Here is a 26,435-nt window from a genome sequence, read left to right on the forward strand (position 1 = left end):
GTTCCATAAATCTCCTGGATTGCTGATAAATCCATCTGTTTTTATTTCTCCTCTTCTCCCCACCCCCTCAGCAGCAGGCAAATGTTGGTCCTCTACATTACTAGGATTTTTTTTTTAAGTCCTCAATCCTGGTGCCTCTTACACAATGCACAAAGGAGAAAGCTTAATGTTTATGTTTGGGTGCTGTGGCTTAGTATTTTGACAATCACAGCAGTAGGAGCTGGAGCTGAAAAAGTCTCAGGAAAAAAAGGGCTCCTTCTGCCCCATCCAGACAAATTCTCATGGCTGAGCTTTCATCCATAATCTGCAGTTATTTTTTTAATTGATCAATTTTAAAAGTCTTAAATTTAAAAGAAGATCTATATTGTTTCCCTTCCACCTGCTGTAGAGCTGAACTGTAGAGTAGCTGTGATTACCTGGGCAGAAAGATGAGTTGCACAGGAGCTGAGTGAGATTGGCAAGCTGGAGTGTATAGAACGCTCAAGTTCTCAGAGACACTTTAGCATTTGATTTATACCCATCTTTTCTGGTTGTTCCCCCAGTATACCACCTGCTCAGTGTAGACAACATAGCCCATTCTGATGCATGCATTTGACTGGTCTTCAGGAAGCATTTGCATCCATTGTTTCTTATATGATGTACAAGCAATATTCACTACAGATTTTTCCTGGTCCGAGTAGAAGTAATTGATATGGACCTGACTAGCAATAGTCATAGCAATGAGTGGAAATGACTATTCATAGACCCAGGTTAAGAATGATTCCAGAAGTCCAGGTGTATTGATGTGGTATTTAGGAAGTTAGGAAAAGAGATTCTCATCATGGGAAAAAATAGTGAGAAGTGTCTACAGTATGTAAAGACAGCTGTTCACTCATGATTGTGAGTTCTAAAGTTTGACCAAAATGGCAGAAACTTCTGTAAATACAAGAGAACTTTGCTTGGAGCCTTCAGCTTCCACTTCGGGTACATGATTTCAAAAAGTCTAGGTACATGTGTTTGCACCCATGCTTGTAGTGTCAGAAATGAAGTTTTAGAAGATATACGTACATATACATATACATCCATCCCTAAGATAGATGATATAGATAGATGAGAGAGAGAGAGAGAAATCCCTACAAACATGCTCCAAAGCTTTTTCCCTACAAATTTAAAGGTAGGATTGATTGGCTTTAAATGTAGTTTAGTTTCTGGTTTTTGTCCTGGCCTTACCCACTACTTTATCTACCTTGCATCTAATCCTTAGGAGTAAAGCCCAGCACACCACTCAAAGGCCAAGCATGGCTCTCTGATCCAAAAAAGTTGAATATCCTGCTATAAATGCATAATTGCTCTGATGAAACCACCCTCGTCATCTCTGGCATTAGCAGCTTGCCAACTGATAGCACAATACACAGCTGGGAGTTGCTCACCCCTCTTGGAACTCTTAAATGGGAGGTCAGCTCCATTCTGGCATAATTGCCTCACTCTTCTATCAGATATTACCCCAAATAGAAATACAAAGGTTCCATTCCAGATGAAAAATAGGGAGAAGATGCAAAAACAAGTTGAAGGAAGTCTTTATTAGCTATGCTAAAATGAGGAAAGAGAATCCAGCAAGGAGGGAAAAAATAAATAGGAGAAATTAGACAGTTCCTTCATTTAGAGGGAGACCATGGGTAAGAAAAAGCATTTCTAGCTACAAGTAAATTCTGACGGGTTAAACTAAAAAAAAAAAAAAACCCTGGTATTTAATGGATTACAGGAATCCCAGCGCTTTACCTATTTTGCAGGTGTCTGCAACAATTTTATTCTGCAGCATCCATTCTTCCTGTTCTACTGGGCTGAACTGCTGAAAGGCTTGAGGACCACCTGAAGTACTTCTTAGACTGCACTTTTAGACCTACACAGCTCAGTAAACACAATTGCAAGAATAATACTGCATCTAAATCTCAATAATACTGCTATTATTCTATTGCTCCCTCCTCCTTGATGTTCCATCACAGTAATTTATGTAACGTTGGGAGTCTGATCTAGGCTTAAGTTTGTGTTCATCAAGTGGGTCTTTAACTGAGTCTTCTCTGTAATCATTTGAAGGCCCACTTGATGAACACAAACTTAAGCCTTACAGAGAAGACTCAGTATTCATCTCATGAGATACTATTCCTGAGAATGTCAAGTACTTTTCATCACTACAGGTAGGTCATGATTAGTGCAAGTTCAAATAGTGCAATATTTGATTTAGTGTGAATAATAAATTGATACCAGGTTGTGTTTAAAGCAAGCCAAAATTCAGTTAATGCGAGGCTAGCACATGCACAGTTGAGGCTACCACATGCGCAGTTGCTGTTGGGGCTTTAGATGCTAATCATTGTGTGCGCAAAATTGAAAAAAGGAAAGCTCCATTTGAGGAAAGCTCAGAAAAGAAGAAAATCATTTTGAAGAACTACAGCAGAATACAGGTAGTCCTCACTTACTGACTGCCTTGTTCAGTGACCATTCAAAGTTACAATGGTGCTGAAAAAATAACTTTGACCAATGTCTGTATTTACAACCTTTTTAGCATCCCTCAATCACTTGATCGCCATTAGTCAGTACATGTACACAATGGGAAATACACATTGAAAGGAATGCAGTGGCACCAGCAGCCCTGAACACATTCCTCATTCAGCCTGCTTACTGGTGTATTCCTCATTCCCTGCTTACTCTCTTGTAATCCCTTCCTCTCCAATCTCTCCACTCTGTGGAGGGGGAGGGGGGAATGAGTCAGACACAGGAGAGATTGCCTACAAAAATTGCTTGTTGCCCCCCCCTCCGCAGAATAGAGAGATTGCTTAAACAAGCAAAGGGGGGGGGAGAGAAAAAAGTGATTTCTATAGCCAATCTTTCCTATGCCTGACCAGTTTCCCTCCCCTCCCCCCACTCTTGCAGAGCAGAAAGATTAGAAAGAGTTACAAGAGAGTAAGCAGGCACACAATGGGGACTACACTGGTGATTTGTGTAGCATGCTTGCGGGTCTCAGCTCTTGTAAACCCTTTCCCTCCAATGAATGTAAATACAGACATTAATTCCCTTCTTGCTAATTATTCCAGCATGGGATGAGCATTTCAAAGGGTGGGGAGTGGGGAAAAAGGAAAGCTGAAGTAAAATCTTAGGAGGCAAACAAAAGCAGAAGGTGTTGAAACTGATTGGTCTTGTCAGTTACAGGCAGGGGAACAGGCTATCCCAGGGCCCGGGGAAGTGGAAGGAAGTGGAAGGAAAACCCAGCCACAGTCACCTGATTTCTTACTTAGTGACTGCTTCACTTAACAACAGAGCTGCCAGTCCCAATTGTGGTCATTAAATGAGGACTACCTGTACAGGAGATAGCAGGTATGTTTTAGATATGGGTTTATCCTCCAGCTTGTCCTTTGTTCACTTGATCTATTTATTTTAAATATTTATGAGTTCTCTCTAGAACATCTCATGGCAGGTTATAATCCATTATTAGAAAGCAATAAAAAATACTAAAACCATTTAAAAAATAACTGAAGGCTGGTCTAGGTAACAATCTTGCTACCGCTTCCTGCATTACAATTTATGTTTAAAAATTTTTATTGCCTATTTCTGTCAAGTTGGAACCAATTATTCTATTTTCCATAGAAATTTCACTTTGAATAGTGCAAATTCAAATAATGCAACCATTTCATGGGATTCATTATCAGCACTAATCGAGACCTACCTGTATTAAGTATGCAAGAAAACAGTATTTTGTTCTTATCTGCTTAGTTACAGAATAATGATGTTACATTATAATTCTGTTGTGAATCTGGTGGTGAAATACCTAAAGAATCTTGATGCCAGGTAGCACTGCAGGTCTAACACATTTATACAAAACTTTTTTCTTGACATTAGTGGGCATTAGTGTGAAGGCCTTTGCAGTGTATGCTTCAGCTCTCCAAGCTGCACTTACTGAGGGATTGACTTTTCCGAACCACCCCCCTCCTAAATATCTACTACTTCTGTAACCATCCAGCCCAGGAGATAAAGATCCACAAAGCAACCCTAGGATGTTAATCACTCAGGCTGTAACCCAGCATGGACAATAATGAACGTTTTTTCATTGATTTATTATTTAAAAGGTTGCCTGCTTGACACAATTCTGGGAGGCCAACAATTAAAAAAAAGAATAAAGAAACATAATTTTAAAATAAATTAAAACTAACAAATGCATCCAGATCAATTCAACACCATATAACCAAGAAGTTGTTACCAAATTCAGAACCAAAGATAGTAAATCCTCAGATCAATCTCCAAAATCCACAGCTATTCTCTTGTGCCAGAATTAAGCCAAGCCTGTTCTTCCTCTCTGGGTAGCCACAGCCTTAGGACACTGCAAGAGCATCTTCATGGGATCACTTGGTCATGCCAGCATAGAGATGTGTAATTAGTTATCATCATCATACTGATGGTACTTAACCCCATGCCATCAGATGACTGGGGTGTAGATGTAGATGTTAAATAAAAATGGGGAGAGAGTAGAGCCCTGAGGCAAAGGTTTAGGTTAGACCTCTCCTCCCCATCAACACAAATTGAAATCAACTCCAAAGGAAAGAGAGCCACTGCAATACCATGCCTCCTACTTCTAACCCCAAGACAGTCCATAAGAATCATGATCAATGGCAGCAAAAGCCACTGAGAGATAAAGAACAGCCAGAAAGGCTGTACCACCATCCCACCAGTCAACAAGTGTGACTAACAGCAACTCAGTATTGTAACCATGTCTGAACCCTGACTGAAAGGTATTTAGTTAATCCACTTCTTCCAAAGCCCTCTGAAATTGAAGTCAAACCACCTTTTCAACAACCTTACCCAAAAGTGAATGTTGAAAACCAGACAAAAATTGTTCACTGAAGTCTCATGAAGCAATAGAACACCATCTCCTTCAGCACAGATTACCCTCTCACGCAAGGATGAATTCTCTATCGCTTAGACCCAACATAACATCTTCCAGACTTTAACCCAGTCAGGAGGGACATGGATCTTAAACACATGATGGCCAAACTAATAGCCCCAAGGATTCTATACACTTTCTCAGGACAAACTCCTCCCAGATAACCAAGCAAGACAATGCATTGTTAACTTGACTCAACTTGCACAGCTGGAGCCCAACCCAGAGCAAATCTGAGTGATTTTACCTACTAGATATCTAGAATATTCCTCACAGCTGCCCTGCTGGTGTTCCTCCTGCTCCCTTTCCCCAAGAGGGACTGGGTGTAAAGAACATAGGGAATGGCCTTGAAGGATAGAGGGAAGATCCATTACCAAGGCAACGATCAGACAAATGTGGCTTAATCCATTCCAAGAAACTAATTTGAGAAAATACCTCAAACAGGCCCCTCCCTAATTCACATGAAGATAAAGTGAGAGAAGGGAAGGACATTCAAGATTCTGTTACTGTAGCTATTCTAACAGAAGTAGTTTTAGACATACATGGCATTGGTTTCTTAGTCTGACCAACCCTATAAGGTTTATCCTGGGTTACTTTAAAAAGTCCATCAACTGGCAATGGGCAGATGCAACATATGGATAAATGTTTCCTTGCTCTTATTGCCACAAGGTAATCTTAATACAGGTTTCTTACCCTGTTTGGTCAGATTTGCATTTTGTCTTCCATCAAGTCTCTAGGCACCTCTTTTACCACTTCACCTCCCAAAGTTCTTCTGAGAAGCAGGAGGCTCTGCAAGATCTATGGATAGAAGGGCGACACAGGGACAATCTGGCCCAAGGCCACTGTCACCCTTTTGTTCCAAGTGAATGAATTGTCTATCAGAGGCTAAGGAATAGCCCCAAGCTTCCGGAACCCATAGATCTTAACTCCCTGTATGGGAGGGAAGCCATGGAAAACTCCAATGCAATCAGAGTAATTTGATCATGACTAATATCCCGTATCCAAATCTTATCAGCATTGACTCAAGACAAAAATCAACCAACGTGGGTCAGGCCCTCAATGGCCTGGGCTAGGTCCATGGTTGTCATGAACTCCTGAGCTGCCTCCGACTCAGTTCCAGAGAAGGCATGCTGAAGTCTCCCAGTACCCCAGATCTAGGAAACTCCACCGCCAACCTTCAAACTTCTGGTATGAAGTTGCTATGCGGCAGAGAGGCTGGTGCAGTAGCAGCAATCCCAACTGATTGCTGGAACCAAATTTCACAACCAGGGTCTCCTATCTGGTTATCTATTTCATAGTGCCCCTGAAAGCCAGAATAATCTTTCAGATGACAATAGCCACATCCCTGCCCGTTTTGGAGTCAACAGCTAATGCCACACTTCAAACTAGGAGTGTACATCTCCAAGAGCCCCCACCAGGTCAGCCCTCACATCCACCATTAAATCATGAAGATAGTATAGGTTGATCTAACATTTTGATAGAAGAGAATATATGTAGCTCAGGATTGAACTGTGGAGTCCTTGGTGCTCTCGGAGCTTGTTTGCTTGCAGACGTTTCATTACCCAACTAAGTAACATCAGGGTGTGGGGTTTTGTGTGTTTATATACAGTAGTTTGCCCTGCCAGTTTTTTGGGGGGGTTTCTCCTTGGTAATTCCATTAGGGTATTGTTTTCTGTGTAATGTTTGCTTGGTATTAATCCCTGCTTATTTGGGTGTTGGCTGCTAGAGGATGTGTCCTGATCCTTGTCTCATTTTTGAATGGGGCGTAAATATGGTTTATTTCTGTGTCTATTGATAGCTGATTTGTCCGAATGTCAAGCATTCAGGAATTCCGTAACATTTTTGGATTTAGCTTGGTTCAGGATGCTGTTTCCCAGCTGAAACTATGTTTGAGTGTCCATGTGTTGTGAGATTGTTTTCAATGTGTCTTCTGACTACTAGTTGGTGTTCACAGAACTCATGGATACACCAACCAGTAGTCAGAAGACACAATGAAAACTCCTTAATCTCACACCACATGGTGTTACCTAGTTGGGTATTGAAACGTCTACAAGCAGTCAAGCTTAGAGAGCACCAAGGATTCCATTGACCTAACATTTAGTAGCAGGAGCCAAACACCAGGATATTTGACTGCCTGGTAACTAGGGATCTAATTGACCACCTTCCCCACAAGTGGCTTGCCCCCAGTCCCCCACTACCCAGCACCACCAATATTGCTTGCCTCCTTCCCCACAAAGGACCAAATGAGGTTTCTCCCAAGATCCTAAAGACCCCCATCCTGCTGGCATTTTGAAGGGCCTTCAAGATCTGGCTCTTCCCCTAGGCCTTTGGTGAGGATGACTGACGTCTCCGTTTAGAATGGGTTATATTCCTTAGTTCCCATCCGGTTTTGTAATCCTGCCATCTTTACCGTTCCTGTCTCATTTTTGTTTTGAATGTTTTAAATAATTGGTAAACCACCTAGAGTTGCTGGGGATCAGGCAGCATATATATTTATTTTTACTACTACTACTACATTCTCTGAACTCTGCCATCCCTCCCACAAAGACTCCCATCCAAACCTGACACCCAACTATTTCTCAGTTGAATAACAGGTTCCTACAGGTCACTTGTTGACCTGAACTTTGGTTCTAGCATGGCAGCTGTCACATACACACTCACACCACACCCCCAAATCCCCACTCATGCTCAAAACAATTCTACTTCAACAGACTGATGCACATTAAAAATGGAGGTTTACGTAAATATACTCCCCCATAAATTCCAAATGTGCTTTATAGGATCAGCCATTATTTGACTCCCAAGTTTTAGATACATTTTATTCCTACTATATATTATATCAATAAGCAACCTTACCTACAGAGTTTGCTACCAATACTATTACTTATTCAGTCAATACTAACATCTATATTGGATTATACAAAAAAAACAACAAATGGCTCTTTTATCTGTCTACCCCAACCCAAAAAGGTCCCACTGAAAGTTCCATTCATGGTGCCATGATTTAGTCAGAGTATTAGGAAAAGCAGAATCATTAATTTTTCCAACTGCCTGAATATTTTTTGTGTGGCAAATCATTCCATTAAAAAAAAACAAAAGGGAAAGAATCAAAACTACACAGGATGCATTTCAACCTTTTATTTTATTAAAATTGAGAGTAATGCACAGCACATGCAGTGCTAGCATCTAAACTAATACAATAAGCAATTACTAAACCTACAGTGACCTGACGTTCATATTGTTTACACTCAGCAAGTTTAAATCCATTCTTTGCATATGATTGAATCCTTATCTCAACTGAAGAATATTGCTGGCTGTAAAACTCACTAAAATGCTATTGCTGAATGTACAAGTCACTGATTATGCCAATACAACAAAGATAACCACATGTTTGAGGATTGCAATGTGCCAGACATTCACTGAAAAAAAAAAAACCACACAACTAAACAAAAACTCACGCAACGAACATCTGAGAATCTGGACACTTCACATCAGTGTTTTGAAGTGTTTCATTAATATCTTAAGACAAGTGTATCAAAACCTTGGCATGTTTAATTTTAAAGTTGCCAATTTTTGTTTTACTATCAGAAAGTTATGGCTACACTGCTAATGCCGGGTCTGCTTAATTTGACTTAAGAGTTTAATATGACTTAAACATTAAAAGCTCACACTACCCCGAAATATATAATTTCACGCATACGGTGACATTCAACATTCAAGTGCCAGTGTTTTTGTACTGTCTTTTGGTCAAGTTTCTTTAAACTTTCAAAGAATCACTTTTAGGCTTACAAAAATAAATATTTGTCAAAAATGTTCAATAAATATTACACAAAACTAGCAGCAAAAAGTATCTAGAAATCTGTCGTGTGCAAATAGTTTTCTTCCCAACCATTATTCCCATGGTCCCAGTTTTAGAATCTAGTTCCTTCTCCTTAAACAAGCTGCGTTCAGTCTCCCAAGAGACAAAATAAGATTGGAAGTTAAGGACACGCACACAAGACATATAAAATTCTCTGAATGTGCAATAAAAGAAGTATTTTGTAAAAAGTTATGGGCAAAATGTACAAGGGCCTAAATCTAGACTAATTGAAATAGCACCATAACAAATGACTTCAAATACTGTCAAGTGCACCTACTTAAAGTTTAGTACAAGGCACAATACACTTGAAAAGATCTATTGCACTTTAGGAGATTATGCTGTTGTCCTATGCCACTTAGAGAAAGAGTTGGTAATAGCTCTGGCAACAGACGTTATCTCAGAGACACTAAGTGGCAGAGGCCTTTCACTGTTGGAAATACTTATCTTTGGCCAGATCAGCATAACAGACTAAATACAATGGAAACCTATGCAACTAAAACTGACTAAAACTGCACTTGATAGCAGAATTGAACCTTGTGCAGTTATGTACATTCCAACCTTTGTGATCTCATAATTTGTTACTCTTCTGGAGCCATTTTACAAGTCTACAGTAAGCCAGTTAACACTTCAACGCAGCTTGAACAGAGCAATGTGAATCTGCATTAAAATAAAGCCTGCTGCATAATTCTTCCTGTTCATTCCCCCTTGACCAAAAAACATCAACACTAGCATGCGTTAAGACCAAAAAAATCAGTCAGGCCCTTTAAAAAATGGACCTTCACTGTTGTGGTCAGCCATTCTACCATTTCAATTTAATATGGCAGGCAATTTTGAAACGTCTAAGTAGATGAATTCTCCTAAAAACTATTTCAAGTTCAGACCTTTAAACATTCCCTGTAATGTTCCACCTTCCATTTGGCTAGCTCACATTAATAATCTGCCTAAACACTGGAATTGCTGTGTTTACTTGCATTTACTTTTAAAACAGTGCTTGTATGCATGCAATCCATACATCACCTCATCATCAGGACTGGAATGGCTTTTTAAAGACAATCAGGTTCGAAGTACCTATCCAGGATAGAGTGAGCAAATCAACTTTAACTTTGTACAGTTTTGCCACATTAGAAACTAATTCCATTGATATGCTTCAAGATGTTTTATTTTTCAAATCTCCAAGTATCAAAGCCCTAATGTAGGCCACCGCACAAGTTTTTTTTTTCTTTTGTTTTTGCAGATAAAGTGGATGAATCAATGATTCCTGTAAGTTGTATCACACCTGTGTGCCAAGGTTTGATTTTTATAAAGCCCAAGTTGAATAATTTTGTAAAGACAATTGATAATCTTGGGCATTACTGAGCCAACAGGACATCAAAATAAAAAGTTGTCTAAAGTTAAAGGCACAGTACATTAACAAATGATCCTCAGTCACAAAATTATAAATACAGTTTGGGAGTGGGAGTGGGGCTGGGTAGAGGAGTTAATCCTGACTACAATGGAGTCTTTAAACCTTCTTCAAAGTAGGGCTTCTGTTCCTTTCCTTCTTGTGACCTTGAGCTCCCTTAAAAAAAATTCAGTGGAGAATCACAGCTGGTAATGTACTGCGAGTTCTTGAAGCTACACAAGGTATAGTCTGGCTAAGTTACATGTGGTTTCCATATTAGCTTGTTTGGTAAGAATCTGCAGCAAGCAGATCAGTTGCCCCACCAATCTACCCCCTGAGAGTTATAGTTTCCTCCGTATCCATCACTGTTATAGAAGCCGCCATAGCCACCTATTAAGACAAAAAGTATGAGAAATTTAAGACAAAATGAACATCTTCACAAGATATTTTAACATAGCCCCATATATAGCATTGTAATTTTTTCATCACTTTTCTCTCATCCAAGCAACATAAACACCCCAAAAGATTTACCTCCAAATCCTCTGCTACCTCCGTGACCACCACCACCACCACCACCACTGCGACCACTACTTGTGCGGCTGCTGCCAAAACTACTGCTCCCAGCACTGCTGCTTGTTCGATAATCTCTGGCACCAAAACCTCCACTGAAACGGCTAAAGGAAAACAAAAAGGTAGGTAGAATTCTTTAAATAAACAATTAAGGTCATCCTATGTGCCCAGGAACAAAAGTTAACATTTAAAAGTTATTTTAAATAGCCATGAATTTCCATTACACAAGTCCTCCATTGTAATTCTCATATTTTACATTTATTTTGCTACTGCATGCTTGTTTTCAAGCAACAGCTACTGTCCCAAATTGTTCAGTGCTTTCAAAAAAAACCTCTCCATTACCCATTCTCTGCAGAACTTTGTTTCAGAGCTTCAACTGAATCGGCATCTAATTCCCCCAAAGCAAAAAGTCAAATCAACACAATTAAGGGGGAATACCACATACACTGTCTTGAGTTCCTACATGAAAGGTAGGATATAAATCTAACAAATAAGTACCCTGTTTACTACCATTTCTTCTGGTCTACCGAAAGTGAAACACTTTCCTTCAGACCCTACTTTTCTGCAGAATGCAAAGGAATACTGGGATAGCAAAGAGTCCCAACCTGAAAACACTTGAAGTACAAACGTTTGCAGCCTAATGTAATAGCAAAACAGAGTGAAACACTATCCTGCTACACGGAAGGCAGACTACTCATTTTAAAATATTAGATACCATGCTCCAGAGTCTGTTTACAAGAGTTATAGAGTTAGTTTATTCATATTACCCTTTGGAACGCCCACGACTGCTTCCACCCTTGTGATGTTGCTCGTATGCCATGTTTTCTAGCCAAGATGGTACTTCCTGTTTAGCTTCAACAAGTAGATCTAACAAGTCTTTTGTGATATTTATGTTCCTCTCATTGAAAAATGATGTGGCAAGACCTAGAAGAAAAATTAAGAGAACATGAGGTCTTCAGGTGAGGAAGCTATCTGTGCTTATATTCAAAATAACAAATAAAAACAGATAGACCTTCCTGACCACTCATAAATAGCTCTTAGTAGCAGTACAGATTTACAGGTACAGTGTGTGCATTTATGGTAAAATTGCCTATTTTGTGTAGAGAAGCAATTGATAGGCCTTCCCTTCTATAATATGTTTTACAACGCTGAAAGTAAAAATTGTACGTCAAAACCAAAGGCATTTAATTAAAAGGGAAATTGAGATACTATCTTTTCATGATATATTCTTCCATATGAAAGTTTCTGAGAAGTACAATAAAGCTAACTGATGTCAATTTCCATTAAATGTGTAGACAATTTTCCAAAACTAGTAACAAGATATATTTGTAAATTCATTTACTGCCTTACAAGGAACTTAGGAATTCTCTCAGTAATACATACACATATACACAGTGTTCCACTGATCTTTCCCAACAGCCCTTTATTGCTAGATGTCTCCTTTAAAGTATTTGCATCCTAATCAATCTTCACTATTTTAAAAAAGCTTTTTTCAAACAGTAGTTGGGAAAATTCTGGGCAGTCACATTCCCATGATATCTAGCACATCTGCATACACATATAGATCTTAACTACTACAAAAGCCCCACCAAGATTAAGATTAATGGCTTCTTACCAAGATTGCCTACACGGCCTGTACGGCCAATGCGATGCACATATTCTTCTATGTCACTTGGCAAATCAAAATTTATGACATGTTTAACGTTGGAAATATCCAGTCCTCTTGCTGCTACCTATTAAAGACAAGAGGGGAATCCTGAATTCCCAAAGATTAAACTAAAAAGAGAGAGACGCAGCTATACAACCAAATGTGTTCTTACTGCAGTGGCAACCAAGATGGGACTTCTGCCGGAGCGGAACTGATGTAATGCTTCTTCTCTATCTCGCTGAGAGCGATCACCATGGATACTGGTGCAAGCATATCCTTCATGGTATAGGAAATCCTCCAAAGAATCAGCTCCCTTTTTAGTCTCTACAAACACCAGAGTCAAGGAATCCTTGCCTAGGTATGCAAAGAATCTCATTAAGGTCATATCTGTTAATATAGCACCACCAAGTGGCACAAACTAGTACTATGATTGCAGTAATAAAAAAATGTTACTAGTCAAGCTAGCTGCATGCAAATTTAAGTAAAAACAGTCAATAATAGGAGAAAACAGGGAGGAAAAGTCTGACTTTTTTTCCTCCAGCTAACACAGATTTATATTAGAGTTAGATTTGTGCTGGAATTCTCCCTCATTCTTTACCTGTGGCATTTAAGAGATCAAGCAGAAATGACCGCTTGTCTGACTCTTCCACCCACACTACTTTCTGTGTGATGTTTTCAGATGTAGAGCCAACTCTGCCAACAGCCAGAAAAATATATTCCTCCAAGAAGTCACGAGCAAGCATCTAAAAAACAGCATTTAATTAGTATAAATAACATGTATCTAACCGCAGTTTATCAATCACCACAAATTTCCATGTGTGTACAGAAGCATCCCAACAATTTTTAACTGTAGATAAGTTCTTCAAAAAGACACTATTCAAGAACTCTGCTTGTTACTTTTTAATGAGTCTACCATAGGCAATTACATTCAGTTTATCAGTTTCTCTTTAATATGCTGAATCTTACTAGAAGTTGAACATCATGCAGCTTTGCATAAATACCTGGATTTCCTTTGGAAAAGTAGCACTAAACATCATTGTCTGACGGGCACCCTTTAGTGGCATAGTATCTTGTTCAACAATACGACGAATCTGAGGCTCAAAACCCATGTCAAGCATACGATCAGCTTCATCCAAAACCAAGTATCTAAAAAATACAAAACAGCACATCGAGAGGTCCAGGATTCCATGCCGACAAGGAAGTCCAGACTATCCAAGGCTATCAATATAACATTTATCATCATATAAATGTATGGAACTATACCACTTACTTGCAGAAGTCCAGTCCTATCTTTCCTCTCTCCATCATATCTACAAGGCGGCCTGGAGTTGCCACAAGCAAGTGGCAGCCACGTTCCAAGTCACGTATCTGCTGACCAATGTCAGCGCCACCATATACAACACAAGGACGGACTTTGGAACGATATGCAAACTAGAGGGAAGAAAATTAAGAATTTAGAATTTCAGATGTTAAGATTACCTTGTGATCTGCTAATAAGCTCCCAGGACCATGTAACATTTACCTTTCTAGCTTCTTCATATATCTGCACTGCCAATTCTCTTGTGGGAGCCAAAACTAATGAAATTGGGTATTGCTTACGACGTCCATACCTTCCATTTTCCTGTAATGTTAAACAGCAAGACGTTACTGAAAATACTGCCTACTTCCACGCACGTAACATTTTGCTCTACTCTACTCCTAAAGATTTCAAATAGGCTTACATATGATCCCAAGTAGTTTCTGAACCTACAGTGCCTGATTATTTCCTTGAAACTAAACAGCAATACTTCGTACAGCTATTTTTGTACTAAAACAGAAAGCTAGTGCATGCTTTTCCCTTGCACAGGCAGATGAGTTTGAGTTACGCTCTCAAACAAAAACAGTTCATCGCTAGAATTTTGTATTACACAAATGCCAACATTACTACAGAACTGGCAACTGCAAAAAGCACAGTGAAATGCACATTGCTGGGAGAAGCTATAGATGTTTATATGCTGCAAACGTACACTTGCCTTCATGGCTCTCATAGCATCACCTGGGCCATCTGTATATATCTGACTCAATATGGGCAGAAGAAATGCAGCAGTTTTCCCAGAACCTAAAGAAACAAATGCATTAAAATTTAATAGCAATGTAAAATCCTTTTATTTCTTAAAACAAATTCAACCGGTATGCAATTACTTAGCCTCTTCCAAGTTGGATATCAAAAAACAAACATTAGCCGCAAATGATTTTTATTCCAAATGTATCATGCTGTGTCAAATTAGTGGTAATCAACCAATGACACAATTACTGCCAGTGGCAAAACAGCCTGTCTTTTGTAACTTACCCAAACTCCTCCACTTGGAGAACAGCATTTGCCCATTCTCAATATTTATGCAACACAACCTTACTTCAAAATACAAGGCTTAACAAGGCTTCTAAAGGAAACACTTCAAAATCTTTACAATGTGGCTTTCATGGTTCCTAAATTTTAATTTTACTTCAATTAGAACATGCAGCTATAACGTAAACATACAGACTTACCTGTCTGGGCACAAGCCATCAAATCTCTTTTGTCTTTGATGATAGGAATAGCATATTTCTGCACAGGAGTAGGTCGAGTGTAGCGGGTGAGTTCGATGTTTCCCATGATAATTTCCCCCATGTCAACATCGCTAAACTGCAAAGGTATTTCAGTTATTAAGCAGCAATACTGTACATCAGCCCAACTAACTTTCTAGCTAATGTTGCACTTATAAGGGCAGCTGACAGTGGATGGATGGAGCACCCCGCCCCACCCATCACCCCTGTTTATGGAATAAAGAAGCTTGGTTGATTAAAAGCCTTGGTAGGAATTTGACAGAGCTGGCTGAAAAGGCTTGACTTCTACCAGCCAATTTAAATGTATTCACAGAAAGACATAGGTGGGAAACTGCTCTTTTCCATGTACAGCACACAATCAAAATAAGCTAATTATAATTCCCAGAAGCATTTTCTGGTTACCTGTGCCATCCAGAAAAATATATGAAAAACAGGATTTTAAAAACTAATAGCTGGATCACCCCACACATTCAAAATGTAGTTTACTCAATTTAAGTCTCCATGTTAAAGTGTAGGAATTAATTAACAAATGTATGTGAAGCATTATGCCCTAAGGCTGTTTTTGAGCATGCTATGTATACTGTGTACTCAGTACACAGATTACAGGTATACATTTACCTATCCAAGCAGCACTTATCCACAGATCTACAACAGCCAACGTTCTGGAGTACTCTTTTGAAAACAGTCCAAGTGCACTGGTATTTTAATACAGTGCATTAAACTGTCAATTCAAAATGCACTTTTTTTCAATCTTTCGCTTTGTAGGAGTTGTCTATTTCTTCCTCCAGTTCTGGGCATATTTAAAATGTACTTCATCCTCAACTCACGTAGCAAAAACTTCAATATAGCCAACTGTTGAATTCTGTATAATCAAAACCTGATACATGAGCCATATGCTGTTTTGTAAGATTAAGCCAATTCAGTGCCTGCGGGACTAGGACATTTATTAATATTACTTTTGTGTTAACATAATTTAAATGTATATTACTTACAAATATAAACTGGGTGTAAAGATCTACACTTCATCAATAGCTAACATAAGGTGTAATAAGCTGACCAAGTTTAAAAAGAACACATGGGAAAAAGGAACCAGACACCAAATAATTAGGCGTCATACTTATTTCTTTCCAAACAGAATTACTAGCATAAAAATGGAACTAATGTCCTTTCTGAAGGATCAACTAATTAAACAGTACTAATTTATTACATTATGAAACAGTTTTACAATTTTAGCACAGGTTACTAAGTAAACACATTACGAAAGAGGTAATACTTACACTTTCAATGTGTGGAGGACAGTTGTTGCCTGTTGCCTCAACTGGAATGTCATCGTATTTTTCAAAGTTAATGCCTGTATTCCCCCCAGAGAACAGCTCCCTAGAATGGAAATAGTCAATTTGTATCACACAGCACTGAATATTTCATTGAAAGGCTGCCAGGTATACTTTTAATACTCACTGTTCCATACGTTCACTTGGGGGAAGTGGTTTTGACCAGTCATCTTCATCACTTTTATCAGACCAACGACTGTTTCCACCACGATCAAATCGACCAAAGCAACTCCTATCACCACGACTGCCAATGCCATCAAAGTCACTGCATCTTCCACCACGATCATCAAATCTAAACAATACAATATTGCATTAAATCCACATGTATGTGCTCCTTTAAAGCAGCTGAGCAAGCCAGCAGCTTTAAAGTATTAACTCCTGTTTTAAAGCAGATTGCACAATTTGGGGGCTTAAGTCCACACTTCTAGATTTTTTTTTATCCCGCATTTATTATTTTTAGAACTAACTCAAGGTGGCAAACATACCTAATATTCCTTCCTCCTATTTTTCCCACAACAAAAAACCTGTGAGGTCAGCTGGGCTGAGAGTGACTGGCCCAAGTCACCCAGCTGGCTTTCATGCCTAACATGGGACTAGAACTCAGTTTCCTGCTTTCTGGCTGGTGCCTTAACCACTAGACCAAACTTTCAGAAATATGCTGAGGGTATAATCCAAAGAGCAGGCTTAATTAAGTAATTAACATGAATATAGGAATTAATAATGTTAGTCTTCTGTCATGTTAAGGACCCAACATCTGGAAGTTCTGGGAATCATGCCGATTTGAGGTCTGCAGCTTTTGCCTCTCTGCTACCTAGCTATCACAGCCTCTCCATTTAACGCTTCTTTGCCACTGGTATCTGTGGTGGTCATTCAACTAAGTAGAATGATTTTAATGATTCAGACTGCATTTACTCTGTCTTAGAAAAAGTGTTAATGCTTCCACTGCTCCCAAGTTAGTGTTTAATGAGGGACTCTTGTGTAGTAAGACTGGGTTCAGCTCCCTATTCAGTCATGACCCTAAATGACTCCTCTCAACATCATCTACCTCACAGGACTCTTGTGAGGATAAGGGGGAGGAAACATGCTTGTTGCCTTGAGCACCTTGAGGGAAAGGGGGGATGCAAGAGTAAGCATTAAAGAAAGCATAAAGATACTTTGTATTCAATCCAAGCCAAATAGTTACAGAACAGGCTTTGAATATAAAGGGGAAAATTACCCATGCATGATTGTAGATATGGCAAACCAAAAATAATTTCTCATAAATTCTGAATTAAGCACCTCTTATTAGCTAAAAACAATTTTACAGGAAATGCTCAGGATTTTTCCTAATTCACACACACAAATGAAGATTTCTGGTGTCCTAACACCTACCAATTAGTACCAAAAAACTCAGACCAGTTACACATTAGGATTAATGTAAGAATTCTATTAAAACTAACTTAAGATACAGCTAAATTTTTGTGGACAATACATTAGTAAGGATTTGCAGGTTTTTTGTTTTTATTTTAAACAGCCATTACCTTCCTCTTGAGCCATTGCCACGGTCAGTAAAGAAACTTGATTTTCCTGATCCACGTTCACTTCTTGCACCAAAGCTACTATATGCATCCCTGTCTCTGGCAGCATTCCATCCACCATCAAATCCTACAAGAAACACAATTCATTATTAAACATTTCCAAAGATACTTACAGGTAAGACAAACGAAATATATCCAGAAGAACCATTAATATCAACAACTAGTAGCCAGTCTTCCAAAGGTAATTTCCATATTTTGTTCAGAGCGGAAGTCATACTGCCAACAATATAAGATGGCACTGACAGCAAAAAAAAAAAAAAAAAAAGAGTTGATTTTGTAGGCAATGATATTCAACATTCAGCAGCTGTTGATTTTTTCAAACTGAATGAACCCCACCCACCCTGAATACTTTTACTTGTTCAATGAGGAATGTGCACACTTTTATGCCTATGGCATATCTCTAGAGTACAGCCATTAGGCAAACCATACTAAACATGTTATGTGACTATTTAAAATCTGACAACTTCACAGCATGGATTGAAAATTGGATCATCTCAGTTTAATGAACTTGCCCGTGTACTACACTAACACCAGTTAAGAAGAAACAATCAACTGACAAAAATTTTTGAAAATATATGCCTTCCTTGACATGCAAAACCTGGAGATAGTAACTGGCACAACTACTGGGTAGTGAGCTGTATTATTGCTAAGTCATTCATAGAAACCTCTGACGTGAAAAGTTTTGACTGCAAGATTCAAATTGATCATCTCTTACTATCTGTAGTGAGGACTCTAAAGACCCATTACAATTCCAGAACTATGATATCTGTTGCATTTCAGTTTAGGAAGTCAGCTCTGTTAAAGCTGCTTGGTAAGAAAATTCCAAGAATTTTCCATAAGAAATTCCATGAGCTTCATACTATACCCTAGCTTAAGCTTTCTACTTTTTAATCACTATTTAATCACTAAGTTGGATGGAAGTGACAGGTCCCCACGCCCACCTCTGTCATCACGTCCAGATCCTCCTCTGGATCCAAACACACCGCGATCACGATCGTAGCCATTCATCCGGCTGTCACGATCATATCCATTCATATAGCCATTACCTCCACGAGAGTCCCAGCTGGGGGAATCTTTAGCAGAGAATAAAAAGTTAAACAATTAAAGTGTTACATGTCACTTGCGCTAGCAAATAGTTTTTGCAAGCTCCACTGCAACAGTGTGACTTTTGCTGGCAGAAATTTACATTTAAGGGCACCTTTCTTTTAAAAAAGAATGGCAGCTTGGCCTCAAATTCTTAATTAAAAATGCAGGTTTCTCTGCATCTATGTTCACAAAAGCAGTAAACAAAGTTTATGGATAGTTAATTATGTAGCTGAACTAACTTTCTAAAGTTATTGTAATGTAGCTGTGTGTCTTGTACACCAATATTGCTGCCATGCAGTAAGCTGAAGCACATCCTAAACAAAAACTGGTCAATTTGAAGCAAGTCCTGCACTAAGTTCATGGTCCTGTACTAAGCTCAAAGATATTATTTATTAAGCATGTAGCTATTAAACGGCACAACTCTGATTAGCCAATTAACTGTTAGTATGCACGCTTTTTTGAGATCCCAGTTTTCTAGCAAAAGCTGCCTAAATGTCAAAAGTCAGTAGCTTTCATTAGAAAGTTTATGAAAGACTGATTATTTCAGTAAAAGGTTACAGTTATTTGGTTTATCTTTTCAAAAGTTTTGACAAGTTTTAGAGCCATATACAGGTTAATCTTCTATAGAAAATGTGAAAAACACCAACCGTAAAGAGCAGCTAAGATTGTGGCAAAAGCTCCTGTGAGGGTAAAATATGTGTTGCAACTAGAGCTAAAAGAACTTCCCCCACAAACCAGGAAAGATTGAAGAAAACAATTCTTTCCTGTTTCTCCACAGGCTTCCAGTCCCAATCTATTTCTTAAAAAAGGGAAATTCTGGGAAAACTGAATAAAGGTTATGAACTGTTTTCTTCTTCAAAAGATCCCATTAGTCATTTGAAAAGTAGAGTTGTAGAATAGGCTCTATTCTTGCACAAAATTTTAACTGTGGAAAATAATCTACATTTTTATATTATAGTACTTTGAATAAGCTATTCAAATTTCTGATCTTTCTAAATCTTTCAGATACTTATCCAGTTCATAAATAACTGAAATACTTACAGTTAACAATAGTGGGAAAAGTACTAAGCCATCTGCTGAATAATTACCTTGAAAGATTCAGCACATCATGTTAGCGTATAACATTAAATGAACATGTCTACTAAACAGAAAACCTGTGTTATTTTTTATTATAAAACTTGTAATAGATGAACACTACTGATAAATTATAAGTTTAGGGAACAGTTTAACATCATTACTTTAGAAAAAAGTGTTAAATAGTTTTAGTACAGTAGCCATAAAAAGAACCGTGGCCTATAACAAACTTGGACTTGGAATTAATAAAAGTGAAATTTCAAGTTTTTTGTTTGCCAACTACCCCGATGTTCTGTTTAAGAACTAAATAGATTCTCACCTCCTCACCTTGATTCTACAAAAGTGGATTCTGGTACTTGTTAAATAGTAGGTATTTAATATAAATTAGAGTACTAAAACAATACTAATAAATTTGAAAGAAACAAGAATTTGACATTTCTTCATTGCTTGTTTTCCTTAAACATGTTACACCAATCCAGAAAAGTGTTAAGTTGTAGGCAAAGAAGGCATGCCTGACAATGTGCTTGAAGGAAAAGCTCAAACTGTTAGTTAACTGCAAGTTACCACTATACAGTAATGCTTAGAGGCATGCTCCCAAACGACAAACTTTAAAATCACCCCAGCCTGACACCAACTTACAGCTTCTTGGTGGTGGCGTCGAATTGGAATAGTAGTTTGCTGTATAATTATGGACATTGTATGCTGCAAAAGAGCCATGAAAACTCCCAGCATTATGATTCAGTTCAAAAGCTTAAAACATAATCTCAACATGTTCATATTATGGATGTCTCCAACCAGTATAACAACTTTTAAACTTTTACTCTGGCAACCCTAACACTCCTAAATGCAAGGTTTCTGCAAATATATTCGCTTACCTTTGGTGACAGAATAGCTCACATTGGAGAAGTAGAAGAACAAGAGAATCTCTTAATTTTTATGGCCAATATGAGGGCACCCCGCCCCCCCGCAAATCATCTAGCACAGACAGAGCTTAGAAAAAAGGAGCTGGCCAATCAACAGCTTAGGACAGTCAGAAATATCAAACATACTTCCAAGCATGTTCCACACCAGCATAAAGCTAATCCAATCTCTTCGGGGGACATCACTTTTATACACTCACCTGAAACAGTAGCAAGAATCCTCTCTTTGGTTGCTTCCAAGTACCCTCACCCATGGTAATATCCCTCTGGGGAAAATAACCCAAGCAGCTTCCCACCTTCCCCTAAAAGATCAGTTTGACTTTTTGCTTATCACAAGAAAGGCTTTTTTCTCTACTTCTCCCCAATCCAGTATGAGGCCCAAAAGTTAACTTATTAATTTGAATGTTACTGTGAAGTAACAAGAATCACTGCCTGCTTCAAGTCTTTCAGTCAAGCCTCCCACAACATGGCACAAGATGTTTTAGACCATCATCACTCCCAATCAGCATAGTCAACATTTACAGATATAATCCAAAACATGTGAAGAAAACTATTTATAGCAAATTACTCTAAGAATCATTCTATTGAGATATTTTCCTTGTGTACTAGAAAAGGTGGGGGACACATTAATTTGTGAATCTTTCTTATGTGTTCATAACTCACACAATTTTAAAAGTTTCTAAATTTTATTAACTTTTACACATACGAAGCTAATCTAGCTTTAGCTAATCTAAAGACTAAGATTAGCTATCTATGGTTATGGAAATCCTGAAAGTCAAACAATTTTTCAAATTCTTAAAATACTAATATAAGAAACATGATGAGAGGGGATTAGTAGCTATGGACTCAGTTGTCAAATTTCTACCACTCCTAGTGTTTTACCATTAATTAACAATTGTATAAAAGATGAGCAATACTACTGTATAATCCTGTCAAGTTCTAGCTTACAGTAAGTTCCACAGTAAAGACAAGACACAGCTGAAATATAGCCTATTATCTGCTCTAGTTTTCAACAATGGCAGAAACACATTAAAGCAGCTAAGAGCTGTACATTTCATCTAACACTTTCAAAAACAGTTCAATGAACTAAGGGTCTACAGCTCAGTGTAGCACATGCAAGTATCCCTATAATTTTAAATTTAAAAATGGAAGACAGGCCTAAATCAAATGTTAAGAACGCACAAAAAATGGTATTTTGCCTTTTAATGAGAAACTGTTTTAAGTGTAACTACCACAAGACTACAACTGTCACAGAAACAAACTTGATACACTTTGCCCACTATGTCAGCTTAAAATAAATACCCCCTAAAAAAAATTGGGGCAACTTTCTTACAAATCACAAAAAAGGGAAGAAAGGAAACATCTAAACCTGACAATCGCTTTCCTAAAACGTTTACCCTTTAATGAGTTGCTAACAAAAGTGAATGTTAGAAATATGGATCCTCTGAGAAAATTTAGAAATGTGATTAACATCCCTACAACTTTTTTGGATCATTACTGGAGTTAATGTACTATGTTATAATTTTATATATCTCAGATTAAAGATTTTTAATAATCAATTATAACTGCCAATTAACAGCTTTAAAAATTTCCTTGTATGAAGTTTTAAATTTACCTGTCCAACCCTACAGGAGGTTGACAGTTACAGCAGTGTGCAGGCTCTTTGAAAGAACAGCATCCACACTAACCTGGAAAAGACCTGGATCTCTGCTTAGCTCCATTTCTTCTACTATTTTTTTCAAAATGTTTATTTCATCACCAACTACTACTTCAGAGTCACAATTTGAAATATCCAGCATGTCATTCCACATTAGAATCAGTACTTGACCAAGACTTTCAGAAGAAACAACCAGTATTTTCTGCTGGCCCACTATCACTATTGTTTCCATTGCAGTAAGTTGCATTATTACTTAAATAGCTTTGCTGCCCAAGTGAAAATGGAACTCTCCAATCACCAGCTTGATAACTAAATTACACTGAAGCTGAATTTTCTCTTATAACCCTCATACTGTTGAAAGATAATCACTGTGTGCAACTTAATTCAAAATTTTATGTGCTTCCATGCTACTCAGGACCACAGATATCACTTCTAAGCTGTAGTACAGGACTTTCCTGACTCATATTTAATGTTTTGGGATCTCCTAATGCCTAACCACCTGTGAATCAAGTTTAAATAAAGCACTGTTACTTCACAACTGAAATATGTACCAACAAACATACCCTGCTTTGAAGCTTCTCTATTCCGCAAATGAGGAGGAATGTACCGGCCTTCTGAAAATTAAAAAAAAAAAAAACTTGTTAGTTTAAAAAACCTGTACTATCTACATTCACAATCCATCACTGTATTTTTCTTATATGTTTCATGATTGGAAGCTGTCAGTTTATAGCTTTTACTTTACCATCAAGATATACATGGGCACAGAACAACCTAAAACAATAGCATAATTTATAAAGTCTAGTTTACTTTGCCATTAGCAGATTAAGTTACTACCTCAGAATCGGAAAGTAAAAGGTTCCAGTAAAACAAACTAGCAACCTCAGCAATGCTTATTGTTATTATTGTAGTATTTCCTTTGAAACCTATTTCTTCCACTGAGCAACAAGACACTATATTGCAAGAACTTAAGAAATACAGAACTGGAACTCAGTCAACAGTGGTCCTTTGGCAATGGAAGAGGAATAACGTAGCACTGGTAGGTCATATTCCATTCCAACATCCCTATTCTTCAAATATACTCCAGAAAAGTTACAGGATTCAGAAAAGAAACTGAATGAGCAAAGGCCTGATCATGTAACATTGGATTTAGAAAGCATGCAGCCCTTAACAGTTCTTTTGAAGCTCAACTATCCAGCAAGATTAAAGAAACATTATTTAACATTAAAGATGCATAACAATTACAAATACTAATGTTGTATCAGAATAGCAGCTTAATTTTGAAGCATCAGTAGATGCTACTTTTTTACTGAAATAACAAGCCATCCATAAGATCTATTAATTCTAACAAGATATTATTGAATTATGTACTTACTACTTGCTGTTCCTCCTCCACTCTGAGAGTCTGAGGAATTCAAGTCTAGACCAGCAAACTTAAAAACACACAAAAATTGTCATCAGTCACATTTTCAAATGAAAAACTTTCAAGTTTTAGTCCCAATTCAAATTAATATCAAGTAATTCCACTTAGTAATATCACAGCGAGAAAAACTTGTTATCTAAAGCTTATTCATGTGCTATAATTATCAGTATTTTTTTTACAGGGTACAGCAATTAAACTGGTTTTCCATCAGAGGATTTTATATTCAAAATTAAACATTCCCATTTTTTCCAACAGTATCTATCATCCAATTTTAAAAAGCTCTTATTTGATCTGAATGGAAACAAACACTCTGTACTTTTGACATAAGTGTGTTCTAGCAGTTTGGTTTCCTTGAGCAAAATCACATTATTTCAAATAGCAGCCTTATGTAATAAATCACAGCTTTATATTGTATTAAATGTTCCATTTCTTTATTAAAAACCGCTTCAGTATAAATGTACATTTTGGTCTTAGCCCAAACGCTCTCACTCAAAATCGCAGAAGTATGAGCCCGCCTCCCTGAACCTCCAAACAAGATAGGTCTAGATGGGGAGTCGCTTCCTGCCTCCTCTCTGCGTTTTAAGGCCGCAGCCGCGGCATTCAAGCTTTGCCGCAGCGAACGGCGACTGCGCTTTCACAGCCGACCGCTAATCCGGTAGCAGCGTCATATGCCTGCTCTTATTTCCCTGGCCGGCTCCCTGACCCATTTCAGGAGCTGGTTCTAGCCCACCACCGCACGCAAGACTTCGCTCTGCCACCGTTCTCCAACACCTCGACCACGGGAAGGAATGGAAGCGTGGAGGTGAAGCAATGTAATCAGCGTAGGGAAGAATCTGGCTTTTGAGGCGCGGTACCACCCTTCCCCCCCCTTTCCGACAGGGGCCTCGAGGACAAAGGAGATGGGGACGCGCGTGTGTGCGCGCGCGCGCCAAACATGGGGAGGAAGAGCGGCAGCAGTACTTGTGTGGCTCCCGCTCCCCCGGCTAGGGAACGGCGCACGCGCCTCCCCCATCCTCCCATTTCGTCATCGCTCGATGGCCGCCGTGGTCCCCCGCCCGCTGCAGTTCCAGGCCAACGCCGCCAGGGGGCCCGGCAATGTAACACTCGCCAGAGCCGCACAAAGCCCCGGAACAGGCCCGGCCTGTCTCACACGGCCCAGGGGCGCTTCACCCTACCCTTCACGCCTCGCCTCGATTCTTCCTCGCCCTTCAAGTCCCCCAGCTCCATCTTTCGGCTGACAACGATTTCAAGCCCAAGCCGCCAAAAATGCGGCCTCCAAAAAAGGAACTGCGTCACAGTCAAATGCGCCACCAGAAGGCCGGCACAAAAACCGTGCCGGGCGGATGGAGCGCGGGAAGATAGCAGGGTATCACAAGGGCAAGGAACGCGTCGAAGACTACAAGGGAGCCCCTAAGCCAGATCGGCCACCAATGGGGGAGGGGAGAGAAGCCCTCGCTATCCCAGGCCCACCCGTCTGTCCTTCCTATGAGTTCCCTCACCTGCTGATCTAGACCGAGGGCATTTTCCACTGCCACATGACTCATAACGAGAGATCGTTCCGGGAGGTCCCGCTCCGCGTAGAGAAACTCGGATTCACCAGAAGTAATACACGCGTCGCCTATTACAGCTCTCCCTCCTCCGTCTTAGAATCGCTTCTCTAACTGAAACCCCCCCCGTTCGGCCCGGGCCTTTATATATTCCTCCGCCCCCTCGCAGCCGCCGTGCTGACTTCAGCGCGCAAGCCACGCCCCTCCTTCCTCCTCTCGATCCCCTCCCCCCACCTCTGCTTGCTGCAAAAGGTATCGCGGGGAGAACTCTCCGCTCCGCATTAAGAGGTGGGGGGAGGGTGAAGAAATCCCAAGGCTACCGCGAGAACTAAGCAAGCTCTGGACTCCTTCCGATTCAGGAGGCGTTGGATAGTACCGCGAGGCTTCCCTACACAAAGTTTATGGCGCTATTCACGCGAGATTCCCCCTCCTTTTGCCACCCCCTCCCTTCTGTTTTCGTTTCATAAAAACTCTGGCGGTTCAACCGGTTCCTGCAAGATCTCGCGAGATTTCTGTCAAAAGAAGTCTGCTCTTGGCAACAGTCTCCCTAGGTCACGTGAACATCTCTGCCTAGTCTAGCCGCCATCTTATGTTATGTGCGGCTTTCGCTGCTGCAGTGGCGCAGCTCTGGGTCGCGAAAAGAGGGAGGGATTCTGTGAGGGGCCTGAGGCTTACGTCTGGAGGATTGCAAAAAACAGCACGAGAGTATGTGAGTGTGTCATGGAGGCATGATGTGACTCGCTTCTGCCTTGTGTGTGACCTAAATAGCGGTACCCTGGCAACAACGAGGATGGGTAATAACTCCTCCCGCCTCTTTCTGACAGACCCACAGAATCGCCGAACAATAAAGAGATAATGTGCTTTGTGCCTGCTCCC

General features: G+C 39.4%; 1 protein-coding gene across 6 annotated transcripts; it reads right to left on the reverse strand.

Moving 5' to 3' along the window:
• Nucleotides 1–8,029: 8,029 nt before the first annotated feature.
• DDX3X (DEAD-box helicase 3 X-linked) lies at nt 8,030–25,717 on the reverse strand. 6 transcript variants are annotated; one of them, XM_007426503.4, is made up of 19 exons: nt 25,512–25,717; nt 23,965–24,022; nt 23,156–23,206; nt 20,655–20,717; nt 18,797–18,928; nt 17,799–17,922; nt 16,406–16,570; nt 16,225–16,324; nt 14,891–15,026; nt 14,371–14,462; nt 13,887–13,985; nt 13,635–13,795; nt 13,366–13,510; nt 12,963–13,107; nt 12,537–12,718; nt 12,332–12,449; nt 11,484–11,640; nt 10,678–10,820; nt 8,030–10,536 (listed from the first exon to the last, which is right to left on the reverse strand). In XM_007426503.4, the coding sequence occupies exons 1-19, from the start codon at nt 25,554–25,556 to the stop codon at nt 10,457–10,459; spliced, it is 2,196 nt and encodes a 731-aa protein (XP_007426565.1). In that variant the 5' UTR covers nt 25,557–25,717; the 3' UTR covers nt 8,030–10,456. The 6 variants fall into 6 exon arrangements, with proteins under 6 accessions (XP_007426565.1, XP_007426566.1, XP_007426567.1 ...); XM_007426504.4 differs by having other exon boundaries at nt 14,377–14,462; nt 25,512–25,715; XM_007426505.4 differs by lacking the exon at nt 20,655–20,717 and having other exon boundaries at nt 25,512–25,716.
• Between the last annotated feature and the right edge of the window lie 718 nt (nt 25,718–26,435).

This window comes from Python bivittatus, unplaced genomic scaffold (genome assembly GCF_059951505.1).
Source record: "Python bivittatus isolate LINGU-HERP-01145 unplaced genomic scaffold, Pbiv_v1 ctg000350_np1212, whole genome shotgun sequence".
Lineage (NCBI taxonomy): Eukaryota > Metazoa > Chordata > Lepidosauria > Squamata > Pythonidae > Python > Python bivittatus.